Consider the following 14,533-nt stretch of genomic DNA (forward strand, 5'->3'; position numbering starts at 1 on the left):
AATTTGAATTTTATTCCTTCCTGGGGCATCAATGTAAGGCAGAATAGAGTGGGAAGTGCAATGCAAGGGACCCCAACTGTTCAGGTAAATGTACCACAAAACCAGACTTGGCAGTACTAGCTAGTGTCCACAGGCTTGCTAATGAACCTTAGAGTATAGTGATATACTGGGCATGCATGTGCCTACTCACTTCATTCCTGCTTCCTTCCAAACAGTTACATCAGCAAGGTGGATGTGCTGAATATTTTAGTTGCTGCTGCCTATCGCCATGTACCATCTCTGGATCAGATTCTGCAGCCTGCAGCAGTAACGAGGCTAAGGAATCGGCTTTTGGAAGCAGAATACTATCAGTTAGCTGTTGAGGTAACAAAAACGGGGGGATGAAGGTGGTTTTGGGTTTTTGTTTTTTTTAAGGAGTTTATCATCTTAGATGGCTTGCTTTCCCTCACTGAGCTTAATTGATGTGATCTCTGATATTAAAATACAAAGCAGTTACTGATCTTTATTCATAAACTATGGGATGTGATTAAAAAAGGAAAAACTTAAACTGAACATCTAAAAATATTTCTTAACAGTGAGGTGCATTCTGCTTGGGAACAATCTGCCAAGGGAAGTGATGGGAACCCCATCATTTGGTCCAATTCCAACTAGGACAGGCAAAAAACTAGAAATGCACTGTCAGGAACAACCCTGCATTGGTAGGGGAGTTAGGAAAGATCTATTAGACTGGATGTCCTATCTGCAACTTCTAGGGTTCTGTGATTTGATTTGTACTTAAGGACTCGGAGACCTGCTAGGACAACTTTGAAAAACATTCATTTGTGAGACAATGATAAAACCTTGACAGCTCATCTGGTCATATGGCTTATCCTCTCCATTCTGCCTTCCCTACCCCCTTGATTTCATAAGCCTCTGTTTGTGGCATCACAATTATTATGGAGAGGATTATGATGACACAAACAGGATTAGGATTTCTAGTAGGGAATAAGCAGCATGAGCAGATGAACTGTTAAACAAAAATGGTTCCTGTTTACATGCAAACATCTCTGCTAAAGAAACTGTGGGATGATGTTTTCTATCAGCAGAATTGTGTGAAACTGAATGTTGCCAAAATGTTTCCATGAAGCATCAGCAAGTCTATAAACAGAAAATCACTAACTTCATATTCCTTCCTAAACCACAGACCTGTTTAGTGTTGTTCTGTTCTTGTAATAAAACTATAAAATCTACTATGAAGGAGAAAATTACTTTACCTTTAGGAATGTAAAAACTGTTGGATTGAACTTTTCTTGACCATAGATCGATTAAACTCTTCCATTACATTTGCAATATGAAAATGCTTCCATAATCAGAGTTTGTGGGTAGTTCAGTAGTTGGTATTTAAGGTCACTAATGTGGAACTGATAAAGGCATTTCTTCCTGTAAAAGAAAACGTTTCTTCTCTGGGAAATGGAAGGTCACAGATTTAGATTAGGAGTGTAATTATCTGCTTCTCCTGTCTTCTGTGCTGTCTCTCTGTATTATGTACTACTAACTAATGATTTGGGGTTTAGGTTTCTACAAAGACTGGGCTGGATCCAGGTGGAGCATGGCATGCCTGGGGCATGGCTTGCCTTAAAGCTGGGAACTTAAGTTCAGCAAGAGAGAAATTGAGCCGATGCTTAAAGCCACCCTTTGATCTGAACCAGTTGAATCATGGCTCAAGGCTGGTCCAAGATGTGATACAATATCTGGAGTCCACCGTGAAACCCGTAGTCCTGGTGGTAAGAGGCTATTCTACCTGCTCTGGAGAACTGTACCAAAACTGTCAGCGTCCTGAGGCCTGGGCACAGTTCTTTAGGAAGAACATGATTCAACCGGGGGAGGTGGGACATCCATAGCAAATTATAGGGGTTACTGCTGGAGCAGTATTATGCGGCTGCTTTTGTCTTTTTGACATAATTAGCATCTGGAGCAGATGGTGAGAGGATTTGCACCACAAATACTGAAGCCTGTGCAGAAGCCCCACTGGCTGCACCCCACAATCAGTGATTGACAGCAGAATGATGGGATTCCGTTTGTGTAGTGTAGTGCCCAGTAGATGGGAAAGAAGCTCATCTTTTGAAGGTTATGCAGTAATGCAGAGGCCCATCTGACTGCTGTTTGGAGGCCAGTGGGAAATGGGGTGGAGGTCTCAGTCTAGTTCTTAATGAATTGGTGTCCATGTCGCTATGTATCAGAAGTGGCACTAACTTCCCCCCTTGTTGGTCTCAGAGGCAGCAAGGATTGCATGAGTCCTAGAAGTCCTCCTCTTTCCTTCCACCATCACTGATGCAGCCCTTCCATATTAGCTTGTGGTACTATGACAAAGGTCATAGTTAAGAAGCCTGCATTTTTGGTATCAGTTCTCTGTTGTGTGGCTGGAGAACTTTGTTTTCCCGGACTCACAATCCAGAATCTGTTGCCAGCACTAGCTTTGCTTTAACACCACCACCCTCAAAAAACTCTTATCAATTGCAGGTGGAAGTTCAGTCTCTTTTGACTAGCATTGCTTTAGTAATTAAACCAACTTTTATATCTTTATACAGAGCATACAAAGTGTCTTTATGAAGAGACTAAGTTCCATCCAGCTGTACAATGTGATGCTGTATCTCTTTTGTCAAGAACTTCTGATAGTCATGTAATAGTTGAGGGTGAAACTTGGGATTTCAGAACCTCCAGATTGAAAATATTCCTTTTAGAATTTATATAGTTTGAGTTTACTGTAAGCTATAATTAGGTACGAACAAAAATTCAGGCTTTGAATTTTTAAGTAAACTGGTATCCCAAGAGGGCTTTCCCCCATGATTATAGTTGTGCTCCTAAAATTTCTGGTCTTCTGATAAAACAGCAAGTCAGGGACTAAAGTGCATATTTGCTGAAGTCTCTATCAGCAATGGAAATATCTTTAAAAAACAAACCTCCTCTAAGGACCCATTCATATTGGAACAGAACCACAATACCTACAGTCATGTTTAAACATCATTGCTGCTAGCAAGATTTGAATACAGTTTCCCTATCCAGTAATATGGCTGGAGTTTCATCCCATGTATACCCCAGTAGAAAAAGAGAGGGGGTTGGTTGATACGCACTAACCCCAGAGAGGCTCTGCAGAATTGTCTTCCTATTAATTGTTCCTGGACAGTCCCATGTCATTGATTCTCTGTCTTCATAGCAGGACGATGACTACTTTGCCACATTGAGAGACCTGGAAGCAACCCTGAGAACACGAAGCCTGTCTCTGGAGATGATGTCCGAAGGGAAGATCCAACACAACAGCTACTATCAGGAGTGCTTGTTCTATTTACACACGTATGGCACTAACCTAGCAATCATTAGCTTCTACATGAGACATGACTGCATGCGAGAAGCACTTCTGCATTTGTTAAATAAGGTGAGTAATGAATTCTGCTGGCAGTATCAGAATCTGCTCTTGTATCATCTAAATTGGAGCTTTGACAGCATTAGGAGGACTTCTCCCTTCCAAACTGGTGACCAGGATAGTACAGTATCTATAATGACTGAGTGCAAAATCCAGCATGCTCTATTTCCTCTGAGCTTGAACTATTTATAATCTTATTGACCAGTGTCGGTGGATTTATTCCAAATGACTGAATGTCCATGTCATATAGAACATTAACTAGCACTGTTCCATCTTGGAATTATTATTGTCTCATCCCCTTGCCAAAGTAGTGAAGGCTAGAGAAGAGAGAGCCACTTTCTGTTCTCCTCCAATACTATCAATCCACCAGTTCTTACCAGCATGAAAGCTACTGAAAAATACTTAAAACTTCTAGTGCAGGGGTCGGCAACCTTTCAGAAGTGGTGTGCCGAGTCTTCATTTATTCACTCTGATTTAAGGTTTCGCGTGCCAGTAATACATTTTAATGTTTTGAGAAGGTCTCTTTCTATAAGTCTATAATATATAACTAAACTATTGTTGTATGTAAAGAAAATAAGTTTTTTAAAATGTTTAAGAAGCTTCATTTAAAATTAAATTAAAATGCAGAGCCCCCTGGACCGGAGGCCAGGACCCGGGCAGTGTGGGTGCCACTGAAAATCAGTTCGCGTGCCGCCTTTGGCACATGTGCCATAGGTTGCCTACCCCTGTTCTAGTGTGTGTGGGATTTTACCTGGTTTAATAACCTTTTAGAATTTAAATAAATTTGACCTAGGTATTTCAATCAGTATGTTCTAACTCCATTATCCCCAATCTGTTAACTGGTTTATTAATAGGTAATTGTTTAAGTGGCCTTATCAGCTCTGGTTTCTCTTTATATCACCAGTGTGATTGCTATAGTTAGAATTGAGAAGGTCCATTCTAAGCCCTTATTCTCAGTTATCTTTTGAACATATCCTACATGTTCTTAGCTTAGAAGTGAATTGCTTTGTTATTTAAGAAAATCTGCTTACTTTTGAGAGCCCAGTGGTGCGACAAGCAGTAAAATTTTTCAGGTAATTCAAAACAATTTTAGGTTGAAAACTTCCTACTGCAACTTGGACAGTGAGACTTCAAATGGCAGTTCTCACTTTCTGGCTCTCTTACTGCAGTGCAAGGTTGTTTTGGTGCTAAGGCTCTCACCACTGCAGGGGAAGGGTTCCACTGAAAAGTTAACCTGTTTCCACCAAATGTGTTTTTTGTTAAAACATTTCTGTGCATACTGGGTTCTGTAACTTGTGCTGTGCAGTGGTTTTTTTAAAAAATAGCAAACCCAGTCACTACCTTGAATGCAGTGATTAAACAACGTGATAGCACCCCTTTAAAAACAGTTCACAGCTGGCTATGTGCTGGGTGCCTGCCTGTGCCCAGAATGTAGGGTTAACCTCTTGGTCACTGGTATTCCCTTCAGTGGCAAGAGAAAAGCCAATTCCTGCAGCTGATTTGCCTCAAGCTCCCTTTTCCCCTGTAGGAGAGCCCACCAGAAGTGTTCATTGAAGGGATCTTTGTCCCAAGTTATAAAAGTGGAAAACTGCACATGTTGGAGAACTTGCTGGAAACCATTGATCCAAGTCTGGAGAGCTGGGGTATCTACCTGATTGCAGCCTGCAAACACTTGCAGAAAAAGAACTACTACCACATTCTGTATGAATTGCAGCAGTTTATGAAGGTAAGTGTCCCCCTTTATTGCTGAAATAGTGAATAGTATCACTCTATTCGGCAATATTACTCGGGTGTTAAACTCTGCGTTGGTCACGTTATGTTTTTCTGTGAATTCCCTGGGATTTCAGTTGGAACAAGTATTCATCTGTGTATTCCATATGCTCCATCCCTAGCTGTTGTGTAATGTTGCTGTGCACTGTTAAGCAGCTGTTCTGTCTTGTCCCCGAGTGGCTATATTTCTATACTGAGTCCAATGATTCCTGTGTGTCTAGTTTTGTACCACACTTTGGGATCCTTTGTATTGATAGCTGTTATTGAAATTTAAGACCACTTAAATGAGAGAGTAACTGCAGAGTCCATGTCTGCAGTTGTTTTCTAACTGTAGGATTGTCCTGTGGCCAGTGAAGTCCTTGTGCTTTTCAGATGCATAGTATGTCTTTTGCTTGTTTAATTTTTATTGAATATAAGCCGCTAGGAACTTTCTGATCCTAGGAAGACCCCAGGCAATACAGTCTATTCATATCTGCTGTGCTTATTGTCATGAATCTGGTCTTGTTGCACCATCTTATCTGATGCTTTAATTGTATGCCCTCTTAGGGAACTATAATGTTTGCTTTGTGTGAGCATTTTAGTACCGACAGTCAAAGTAGCTCTGAAGATGTTCTGCCTATGGATGCTCTGTCTTCTCAGCTTCTGAGATTCTTACAGCGTTTCTCAACATCACAGATCATAGTCTTGTTGTCAAATGATTCCCCCTTTTAAAAGTTCATTACTTGTTTGTTTCTTTGAGGATCATGTCCGTGCTGCCATGACCTGCATTAGATTCTTCACTCACAAGGCAAAGTCTTACACAGAGCTGGGAGACAAACAGAAATGGCTCCTGAAGGTCAAGGACCACCTCAAAGTCTACCTGCAAGAGGTTTCAAGGAGTTCCGGAAGGAAAAAAGCTGCTTGCACTTTTCGGAAGAAAATGACAGCCACTGATGTGTCAAGGTATCTGCAAAACAGAAAATGAAGTTCTGGGAATGAGGTTTCACTTGAGGCTTGTCTTGATTAGGAAAACTGGTTGAGTTTAGGTTGGGCTTATCTAACATACTCTAGCTAAGCCCAACCTAAAGTCGACCTTTTTCCTAGTATAGATGTAGGGTAAACACTGCTCTTCCTGGTCAAGACAAGCCTCAAGTGACAGAATGTCAGTCCCTGTACCACCTACCCTCCTATATGTAGGCAAAACTGATATGGACGTAGTCTATACAATTTACATTTTGTTTGCTAAACTTATTGCCTGAATAGTAGCGGAGCTAGATGTGAGCTTTAGAAGCAAGTTAGATGGTTAACTGAATTTCCAAACTTTAAAATGTTAGCAGTTTAGTCCTCTCTTTCTAACTTTTGGAGTGTCTATAACTACAGTTTTCTTAAGGTCTATTTTCTTCTAAAGTTACTGAAACTTTTTCACACTTGACGGCAGTTAAACAAAAATTCGTCTGTGTGTATGTCTGGGAGTTGTTAAGGATCCACAGCTGGTTGGTGTGCATAATGCTGAACTTCAGGTGAGCACTCGTAACGCACATTTCCCATGCGGTTCTGGAGAGCACTTCAGTGCTGCAGTTGGGGCGAGACAGAAGGCGCTAATGTTAATATTACTGTATGCACAAGTCAAAGAGCAGCTAAAATAGCCATTTTTAATTTCTTACAGACACATCTACCTTTTGAGGCACTTTCAGTAAAGTAATCATTTGTGGAAGGAGCATTTCATTAATGGTTATGTGACTGCGTCTCTGTAGCCAGCTAAATGAGAATTTTTTCCCAATCTAGGCACATCAATACAGTTGAGCTACAGATGGAAGTCACCAAGTTCCTGCATCGGTGTGAGAGTTCGGGGACCTCTCAGATAACTGGCTCAACCTTGCCCACACTCTTTGGAAACAATCACATGAAGATGGATGTAGCTGGCAAGGTACTAACTACCATTTAAAGCATAACATTGCTGCCTTAACTTGACGTGTTCTGTGGATTAAAGGATGATTTGGGGGCCTGGAGCACTCATCTGGACCCTCAAATAATACAAAAGGTACTTTTCAGTTGTAGCCCTCAGTGCATTTTAAAGGTAGGTAAGTATCCTTATCCTTATGTTACAGGGGGAGAGAAGTTAAGTAACTTGCCCACCATGGGGCACCTGACAACAGAACTCATGTCTTTGCCTCTCCCTCTCTGGATCATGCTGCCTCCCGTTGTTAGAGACGCTTCTTAACAAGGCTGTAAATTGCCTTTTGGCAAATGCTATTGCAGTGCTGAACTCAGGCAAGAGGCAGTAAAATGCCTGGGCTACTTTGTGCAAGTGAATTCATTTCCTTGTGAGTTTTCTACACATAACCAAATGGCGATGTCTCACTTTCCCCTATGTCTAATGTTGGCAATTTCTTCTTAGGTCATGCTGGAAGGGAAGAACATTGAAGAAGGTTTTGGAATTGCATTCAGAGTCCTCCAGGTATGGAAAACCTAAGAAGTTGCTGCATGTAAGGTTGATCCCACTCCTATAAAGCACCATTGTTTGTTTATTACCAGACCCTTTGCATCAAGTGGGGAAAACATAAGTTTCAGATCTGTCCCCATGTTTGTGTAAAATACAGACCAATCAATTATGTAGGTTCTAAACCTCCATGCATTGTCAGGGACCCCTCACCGCCAAGGACATGAGCTGACTGGCCAGCTTTTAGTTTAGAGGGTCACTGATATCAACTTCCAGATCTAATTAAGCTACTTTTTTTTTGAGGGAGGGAGTAGAGCTTAATTTTCAAGGTTCCCCTGTCTGTGTCTCAATGTCAGTCTGGCAGTTCTGAGATCTCTAGATCAGCCAGAAGGCTGTCTTGCTGTGCATCTGAATAAATTGGTGCCTGCTCATCCACTGAAGGAGAGGTGATTAGAAAGGGGACACTCTGATGGGAGAGAACAAGTGAAGGAAGGGGCTCCAGGCACCATGTGAAGAGAAAACTAGGGCACTGCCTGCTCTGCTGAGAGATGGGTCTGGTCTCTTCAGAGACAACTAACTTGCCTCCTTGCTCATCCACAGAGTTAGCAATGCATTCCCTTCCTCCCTGCTGCTCTCCCAGAGTAACCAAGCAGTGTTCTCCACTGCTTTGCACCTTCCTCAGTCACTCACACTCTGCAAAGTGCTACCCCAGGTGTGAATGGAGAATTCAGATTTGGTAGCATTTGATACCCACTCTGCACAGGTGTCAGTGACTGCGCAGGATATGGAGGCAGTGAAGAAACAGACCCAGAGCTGGCGCTATGCTGTTCCTAGAGACTGCTCATCCAGGGAGCAGAAAGTGTTTAATTGGAAACTGTCCCTGTTTTTGGAAATGTCTCTCTCCAGCATGTGTGGATGGCTGAGGCTGAGAGACTTGCCAGCATGGTACTAGTAGCCCAGGTACTTAGCTGAGAGAGACCCACATTAGTAGCTTGGTGGGGTGCAAGGAGAGAATGTTCCTTGCCTGGAGTGGAGCAGACTGCAGCTGCCCAGATTTCCAGTGCAGAGGAGTGGCCCCTGGAAACTAGGGTCCCACTATGATCTGAGTGGCCTGGCCTTTCGGAGCAAAATGGCATGCTAGGCCCTCTTGCTCTGAGGGCTGTACTTCTGTATGGCAAATGAGGGTGGCAAGGGACTGCGTTTTAGAGCAGTGTGGACTGTACTTGAGCCACACTCTGCTCTCCTAGCAGCAGAGTGCTCCTCCTCTGGGCAGGCTTGGTAGAATCTGCCATGACCCAACATGCTGCTTTGATACTTTCCATTTTCCCACTTTAGGACTTCCAGCTGGAGGCTGCAGCTGTGTACAGTAAAGTGGCCAAGGCGCTGGTGAAGAAGCAGAACTACAGTGAGATCCGGCAGCTCCTTAAATGCGTCAATGAGTCTGGAGTTGCAGCCAAAAATGACGGGGATATCATCATCCTAAACTGCCTGGATGAGTTTAAAGATATCCCCTCTGAGGTAATGCTGCCCCCATGGCACTGTCTTCTGAGGTGGGATAGGCTAGAAAGGGGACAGTCCCTTGCCTCTCAGCATCCATACCCTGCACTGAGACATGCTGTCAACCTCTTCTGGCCCCTTATTTCACATGCTCTATCTCAAGAGAAATCAGTGTGCATCTGCACAGGGAAATGGCTGTTTGGGGGATGTGATTGTCTAGCTGCAGAGTCCTTTCACTCAAATCTCCCAGCAAGGTGCTGTGCAAGATCCTTCTACCAGTGGGATCCTCCCTTACATTGCTGTTTGGGATGAGGAGGCATCTCTTTCCATGAAGATCCCTTGCTGGTAGAGAGGGCACATGGAGGAGGGAGCACAGCCACGTGTGCCCCCAAGAATCGTTGCCTGTGTAGGAAGCCACCCGTTAAGATTGCCCTGCTCATCACAAAGCCTTTACGTTGCGCTGTGTGTGTGTGGGGCGTGGAGGTGGGAAACCAGGAAGATCTCCATGGAGCTACTATTGCGTAGAGGGGGGAAGGAAGTCCTGATGGGGGGGAAAAGCTGCCCTCATGGGGTTCCTTGAAGACACAACAGTGGTGTTGGGCCACAAGGTAAACTGCAGTAAGAGGGAAGATTTGGGCTTAGTACCTGGCACCTCAGGAACTGGGACAGTTGATGGCTGAGATGATTTAAACACCTTGCTGTAATTTCATCTGTGCAATGTTTTGATCTGATAGGCTATAAAGATATAATGGTTTGCAATCTACAGTCCTCTAATTGTAACCTGCTTTTCCCCTTTGGGGTACAGGATCTGGACAATCTGATCCAGGATATGGACAGCGATGAAAACAAGGTGAGTAAAGTGTAATGGGAAACCCTTAACCTGCTGTGAGAACACTGAGCCTGGAAACCACAGCTTCTCAAGATTGAGCTTAAATACCTTGTAAGTGGCTGATCTCATCTCTTCTCCTCAACACTGGGAGTGAAGTGTCCCCAAAAGTTAGAGACTCTTAGGTCTCTGAGAGCTACTGTGTGGGACTTAAAGGCAATGCAAAGATTCAGTTGGTTCTTTTTGGTTCTTCCTACTTATTTTCTCATAGATGCACTTAATTTCCCAGTGGCAGCAGGCAGCTGATGGGGATCTATGTGTATCTATGGAGACCAGCATTGAGTTCATTATTATTCCAGTGTTATATTATTGCCATTGTGGTAGGCACACACCATCCTTTATCTCATCGATTTGGTAATTTCTCTTCTTTGTAGACTATGCTAAGACTGAAATACATGGCTTCTGTTAATTATATACAGTGCACTTCTCTACTGTCTTCAGTATAAGACTCTCAAATAATTTTACATTCACAAATAGGTAAATAGATTCTATTCCCATTTTACAGATGGAAAAACTGAGGCCCAGGGGTCACGTGACTTTCCAGGGTCACATGCAAATCAGTGGCAGAGCTGGAACTTGAACCGAGGAGTCCTGATTCCCACTCTCCTGCTCTGACCGCCAGACATGCTGTTCTACATAGGCTGAGAAATTGGATTTGATTTGTCACTGCAATAAGTTCAATGCTACAGTGACCCTAATGTGAACCTTTGAAAGAACTAGGCCATGGGCAGAATGCCTCTGTGAATCTTTTCTGTTCAGATATGGAGGTTTTCAAGCATGAACTACACATGCAAGAAGCCTGATTTTGGTTCCATGATGATCAGCATCCAAGTTCTAAAAGCCAGTGACAGACGCTTAAATTTTAAAAAGTCTAATGCACTGGCCCTTTGTAGTACACTTCTTATAGCAGAACCTGGCCTCTGCTACATCATATCCTCTGCATCACAATTCACACCCTCTCTAAATAGTACAGCCTACTGAACTAGATTTCCCAATGGGTCCTCACCTATACCTGTGTGTTAGAACTCAGTCTGGGAAGCTGTGGCGAACAACCGCTGTTCTTTATTGCTTCAGATCCAAGCCTACCTGAAGTGCAACAAGCTGCGTTCTGCCTACCTGGTCTCAGTGAGACAAGAGAATACCAGAGCTGTGGAGCTGGTGCAGCATGTGCGGCAGTTGGCTGAGAACAGCGGGGAAGACGTTGTGCAGGCCATCTGTGCCCAGTGGCTTTCAGTGCACCAGCCCAAACAAAAAAGCTGGTTCACCCAGACCACTAGGAAATAACTTCCAGGCACCAACATCCAAAAAGGGAAGACTCCATATGGCACAGAGAAGAGGAGCTCAGCGATCTCTCCGTGACAAGCAGGAGCTGCTAGAGTGCCTGTAGCTAAAGGGAAGGAATTTACTTCATACAAGTGCCAATCCTGTGTTCTAATGACCAACAATCTCTACCTCAGGGTGTTTTCTGTGTTTTAAACCTGACCAAGCAAGACTAAGGATTATGGAGAACGCACTTTTCTGCTCTTTCATAGAGGCATTGATTTCTTTTGCAATGGGTTTGTTTTAACCCAGTAAACCTGTGTATAGTTGATGACCAAATCCCATCCCATCTCAGCTCAGTGTAGGTTGAAACCTAAATCGCTGATTTCTATTAGCCAGAGCCATAATATAATGAATCTATCATTGCAAAGGTTGAAGAGTTTTTATTTCCATTTACATAGACTTGGGACTGAACTTTTGAGGTGACTTTTTAAAGATCTATACTAATTATCACCATGTTTTTTACACTAGCACAGTATGTGCAAATCCTTTAGTTGGTTTGAAAGGCAATGGCTAGTTGTATATGGCAGGTGTCTCTATGCTGAAATCACTGGCAAGTGTTTGCCTGCTGCTTGGGCCCTTGGATGGATGGATGTAATTGGAACGGGATGCACTACAAAGGGGAGACAAAGGGAAACCTTAAAGTAGGATGAGAATGTCTGTGAGAATTGTCATACCTCTTGTATCACTTAGTGGATTAAACTAGGGAAGCAACTGTCATTGGATAGTCACAAGGACTCTTATGTCCTTCTCCGTAGTGTAAGCAAGCTGAGCAATACACCCCTTGCACTGTAGGGAAAGCACCTTCCTTTTATAAAAGGGTTTATATGGTGACATTTAATCACCCAGCAAAGTAATAGACTGCTGAGCCACGCAACGAGTGTCCTTCCCAACGCAACCTTTCCCCTTCCGACAAAGTGAAACATTTTGGACTGAATTGTTATATACTTAACCCCCCCCCCATATGTTCCTGGGGTGAACAAATAGCTCAGACTGTCTGGAATACACTGGGGACTGGCAGGCATCCTTTAGCTCAAGTGATGTCCCTGTATTAGTTGCTGCTGCACAGAATCTCTTTCCCCAGTTGTCTGCTGCTGACTAGAAACAGACCAAAAGCCACACTCTCCTGTTCTACTTCATTTAACTGCAGGTTCCTCTAGTGTAAAGTGTTTCTGTTCAGGGGCATTTGGATTTGGCTACTGCTTCTCTGCAGCTGTTAATCAGAGAAGAGGGAAAAGAGTAAGGAGAAACAGGCAGCAGAGAATGGAAGAAGCAGAAATGAGTGATGGTTAAAAAAAGTTCCCTAGCTTTGGCAGCCCACAACATGCTTGTAGTGCTATGGATGTAGACTGCTAACATTTAGAGATGGGCAACTCAATTTCCCTTTCAGCAGCTCCCAGTATATTACAGTCAACTGGCTCACTTGCAGCCAAATGCAATCTATAAAGATGTTTGGTTTCTGGAAGTGTAATATAACTAATTCCATTGCATAAGGTAAGTTAAACAGGCAACTAGAGTCCTTGTGATAGACCAGACCTCCAATGAGATTAAAAGGACTTGGTTGATCTCATTTTGAGTGTTTCATGACCACTGTCCCACTGACTCAAACATCTCTCCCGGCGGGAGATGCTTAGCTCATTGGATTTGGGGTTAGAAATAGCTCCGAGCTAAGAATCCGGGATGACCACACTTAACTTCCAGAATCTCCTAACCCCAGATCTCAGAGATCCCATTAGTAAGGCTAATAAAAGCTGCTTTTATTGTCTCAGACAGAACCGGCCTTGCAGTGTGCTCCAGGGGTTAGGCTTATCTTGTTGGGTGTGATACTTTTTATGGTTTGGGTTGATACCAAATCTACAAATAAATATGGGTGGAGAGGTCTGTACTGTGTGCACTGATGCAGTATCTACCATTCTGTATGTGTCAGTGAGAGGAACTTGAACAATATAGAAGGAAAGAATGGTGCCTGCCATGTAGCCCAGCCATTTTTGTGCCTGTCTTTCGGCTTGACTTCGTTGCACTGTACTTTACGCACTTTATCGAGTGTTTGTTGCAATGTTGATAGTCCTTAACTTAGAATTCTAAGGATCTTTTTCTTACCAGCAGAACTGGAATTTTGGCCCTGACCCTAAAAAACTTGTCATGAGTAGTGCAATTAGTGTTGGGCTTAAAAAAGCCTAAGCATAAAAATGGATTGAACACTAGTAGCTGAAAGAGCCATTTGTCTGTTAAGTTATAATCTGCTTACAATGAACAAAGGAGAATAAAGTACTATCAGCAAAGGTCACTTGCCCCAGTCCCTCTTTTGTGTATTGCTCTGTTCTTTACCTCTAGCATAGTTGGGTGGCCTCTGCCTCTTCAGCTTTTGTGTTTGTAACTGGTCTGGGTCTCCATCCGTTATGGAAAACACCTAGGACGGGGTGGGCAAACTTTATGGCCCGAGGGCCACATCTGGGTATGGAAATTGTATGGTGGGCAATGAATGCTCATGAAATTGGGGGTTGGGGTGTGGATGAGGGCTCTGGCTGGAGGGTTGGGGGCTCTAAGCTGGGACCAAGGGGTTTGGAAGGTGGGAGGGGGATTGGGGCATGGGAGCATATCAGGGGTGCAAGCTCCAGGCGGTGCTTACCTCAAGCAGCTCCCAGAAGCAGCATGTCCCCCCTCAGGCTCCTATGCGGAAGCGCTGCCCTGTCCGCAGGCACTGCCCTTGTAGCTCCCATTGGCTGCAGTTCCCAGCCAATGGGAGCTGCGGTGGCAGCATGCAGAGCCCCCTGGCTGCCCCTATTCATAGGAGCCAGAGGGGGGACATGCCTCTACTTCTAGGAGCTGCACAGAGCTGGGCAAGCCCCTGCCCTCCCCCGGAACACCAGAGCAGGGCAAGCCCCAGACCCCGCTCCTCGGCACGAGCTCAAGGGTTGGAATAAAATGTCTAGGCTGTAGTTTGCCCACCCCTGACCTAGGAAAAAGGCAGTGTAGGATTGTTCCCAAATAGTGGAGTTCTAAGCCAGGAAACCAGTGCAGAATTGTTCTGTACACTCTAATCTTCCTAACCTAGTCTAGGTTTAAATATCTTAATTAGTTGGGAGACTTGTTCCACAACCTAATAAATTTCACGATGAGGAAATATTTCCTAATATACAGCCTATATTGTATTTAATTTCACTCCTACACTGTACACATGAAACTAGTGCATTCCACTGCCACCCACTCAAGAACAACTTAAGTACATGAGAAGGAAGAG

At 43.7% G+C, this 14,533-nt stretch overlaps 1 protein-coding gene across 5 annotated transcripts in view; it reads left to right on the forward strand.

Annotated features, from left to right (window-relative positions):
* ZFYVE26 (zinc finger FYVE-type containing 26) overlaps positions 1-12,242 on the forward strand; it is a 68,033-nt gene extending 55,791 nt beyond the window's left edge. For 4 of the 5 annotated variants that reach the window (XM_042849326.2, XM_005306678.4, XM_024109440.3 and 1 more), the window contains exons 33-42: positions 216-363; positions 1,554-1,763; positions 3,194-3,412; positions 4,929-5,126; positions 5,910-6,112; positions 6,935-7,076; positions 7,548-7,607; positions 8,925-9,107; positions 9,892-9,936; positions 11,047-12,242. In XM_042849326.2, coding sequence (XP_042705260.2) covers positions 216-363; positions 1,554-1,763; positions 3,194-3,412; positions 4,929-5,126; positions 5,910-6,112; positions 6,935-7,076; positions 7,548-7,607; positions 8,925-9,107; positions 9,892-9,936; positions 11,047-11,256 — 1,618 coding nt within the window. In that variant the 3' untranslated portion in view covers positions 11,257-12,242. The remainder of the gene's footprint in view (positions 1-215; positions 364-1,553; positions 1,764-3,193; positions 3,413-4,928; positions 5,127-5,909; positions 6,113-6,934; positions 7,077-7,547; positions 7,608-8,924; positions 9,108-9,891; positions 9,937-11,046) is intronic. The other variant, XM_042849327.2, reaches the window with a different exon arrangement.
* Positions 12,243-14,533: the final 2,291 nt, after the last annotated feature.

The sequence above is a fragment of the Chrysemys picta genome, chromosome 4 (genome assembly GCF_011386835.1).
Source record: "Chrysemys picta bellii isolate R12L10 chromosome 4, ASM1138683v2, whole genome shotgun sequence".
In the NCBI taxonomy this organism is placed as follows: Eukaryota; Metazoa; Chordata; order Testudines; family Emydidae; genus Chrysemys; species Chrysemys picta.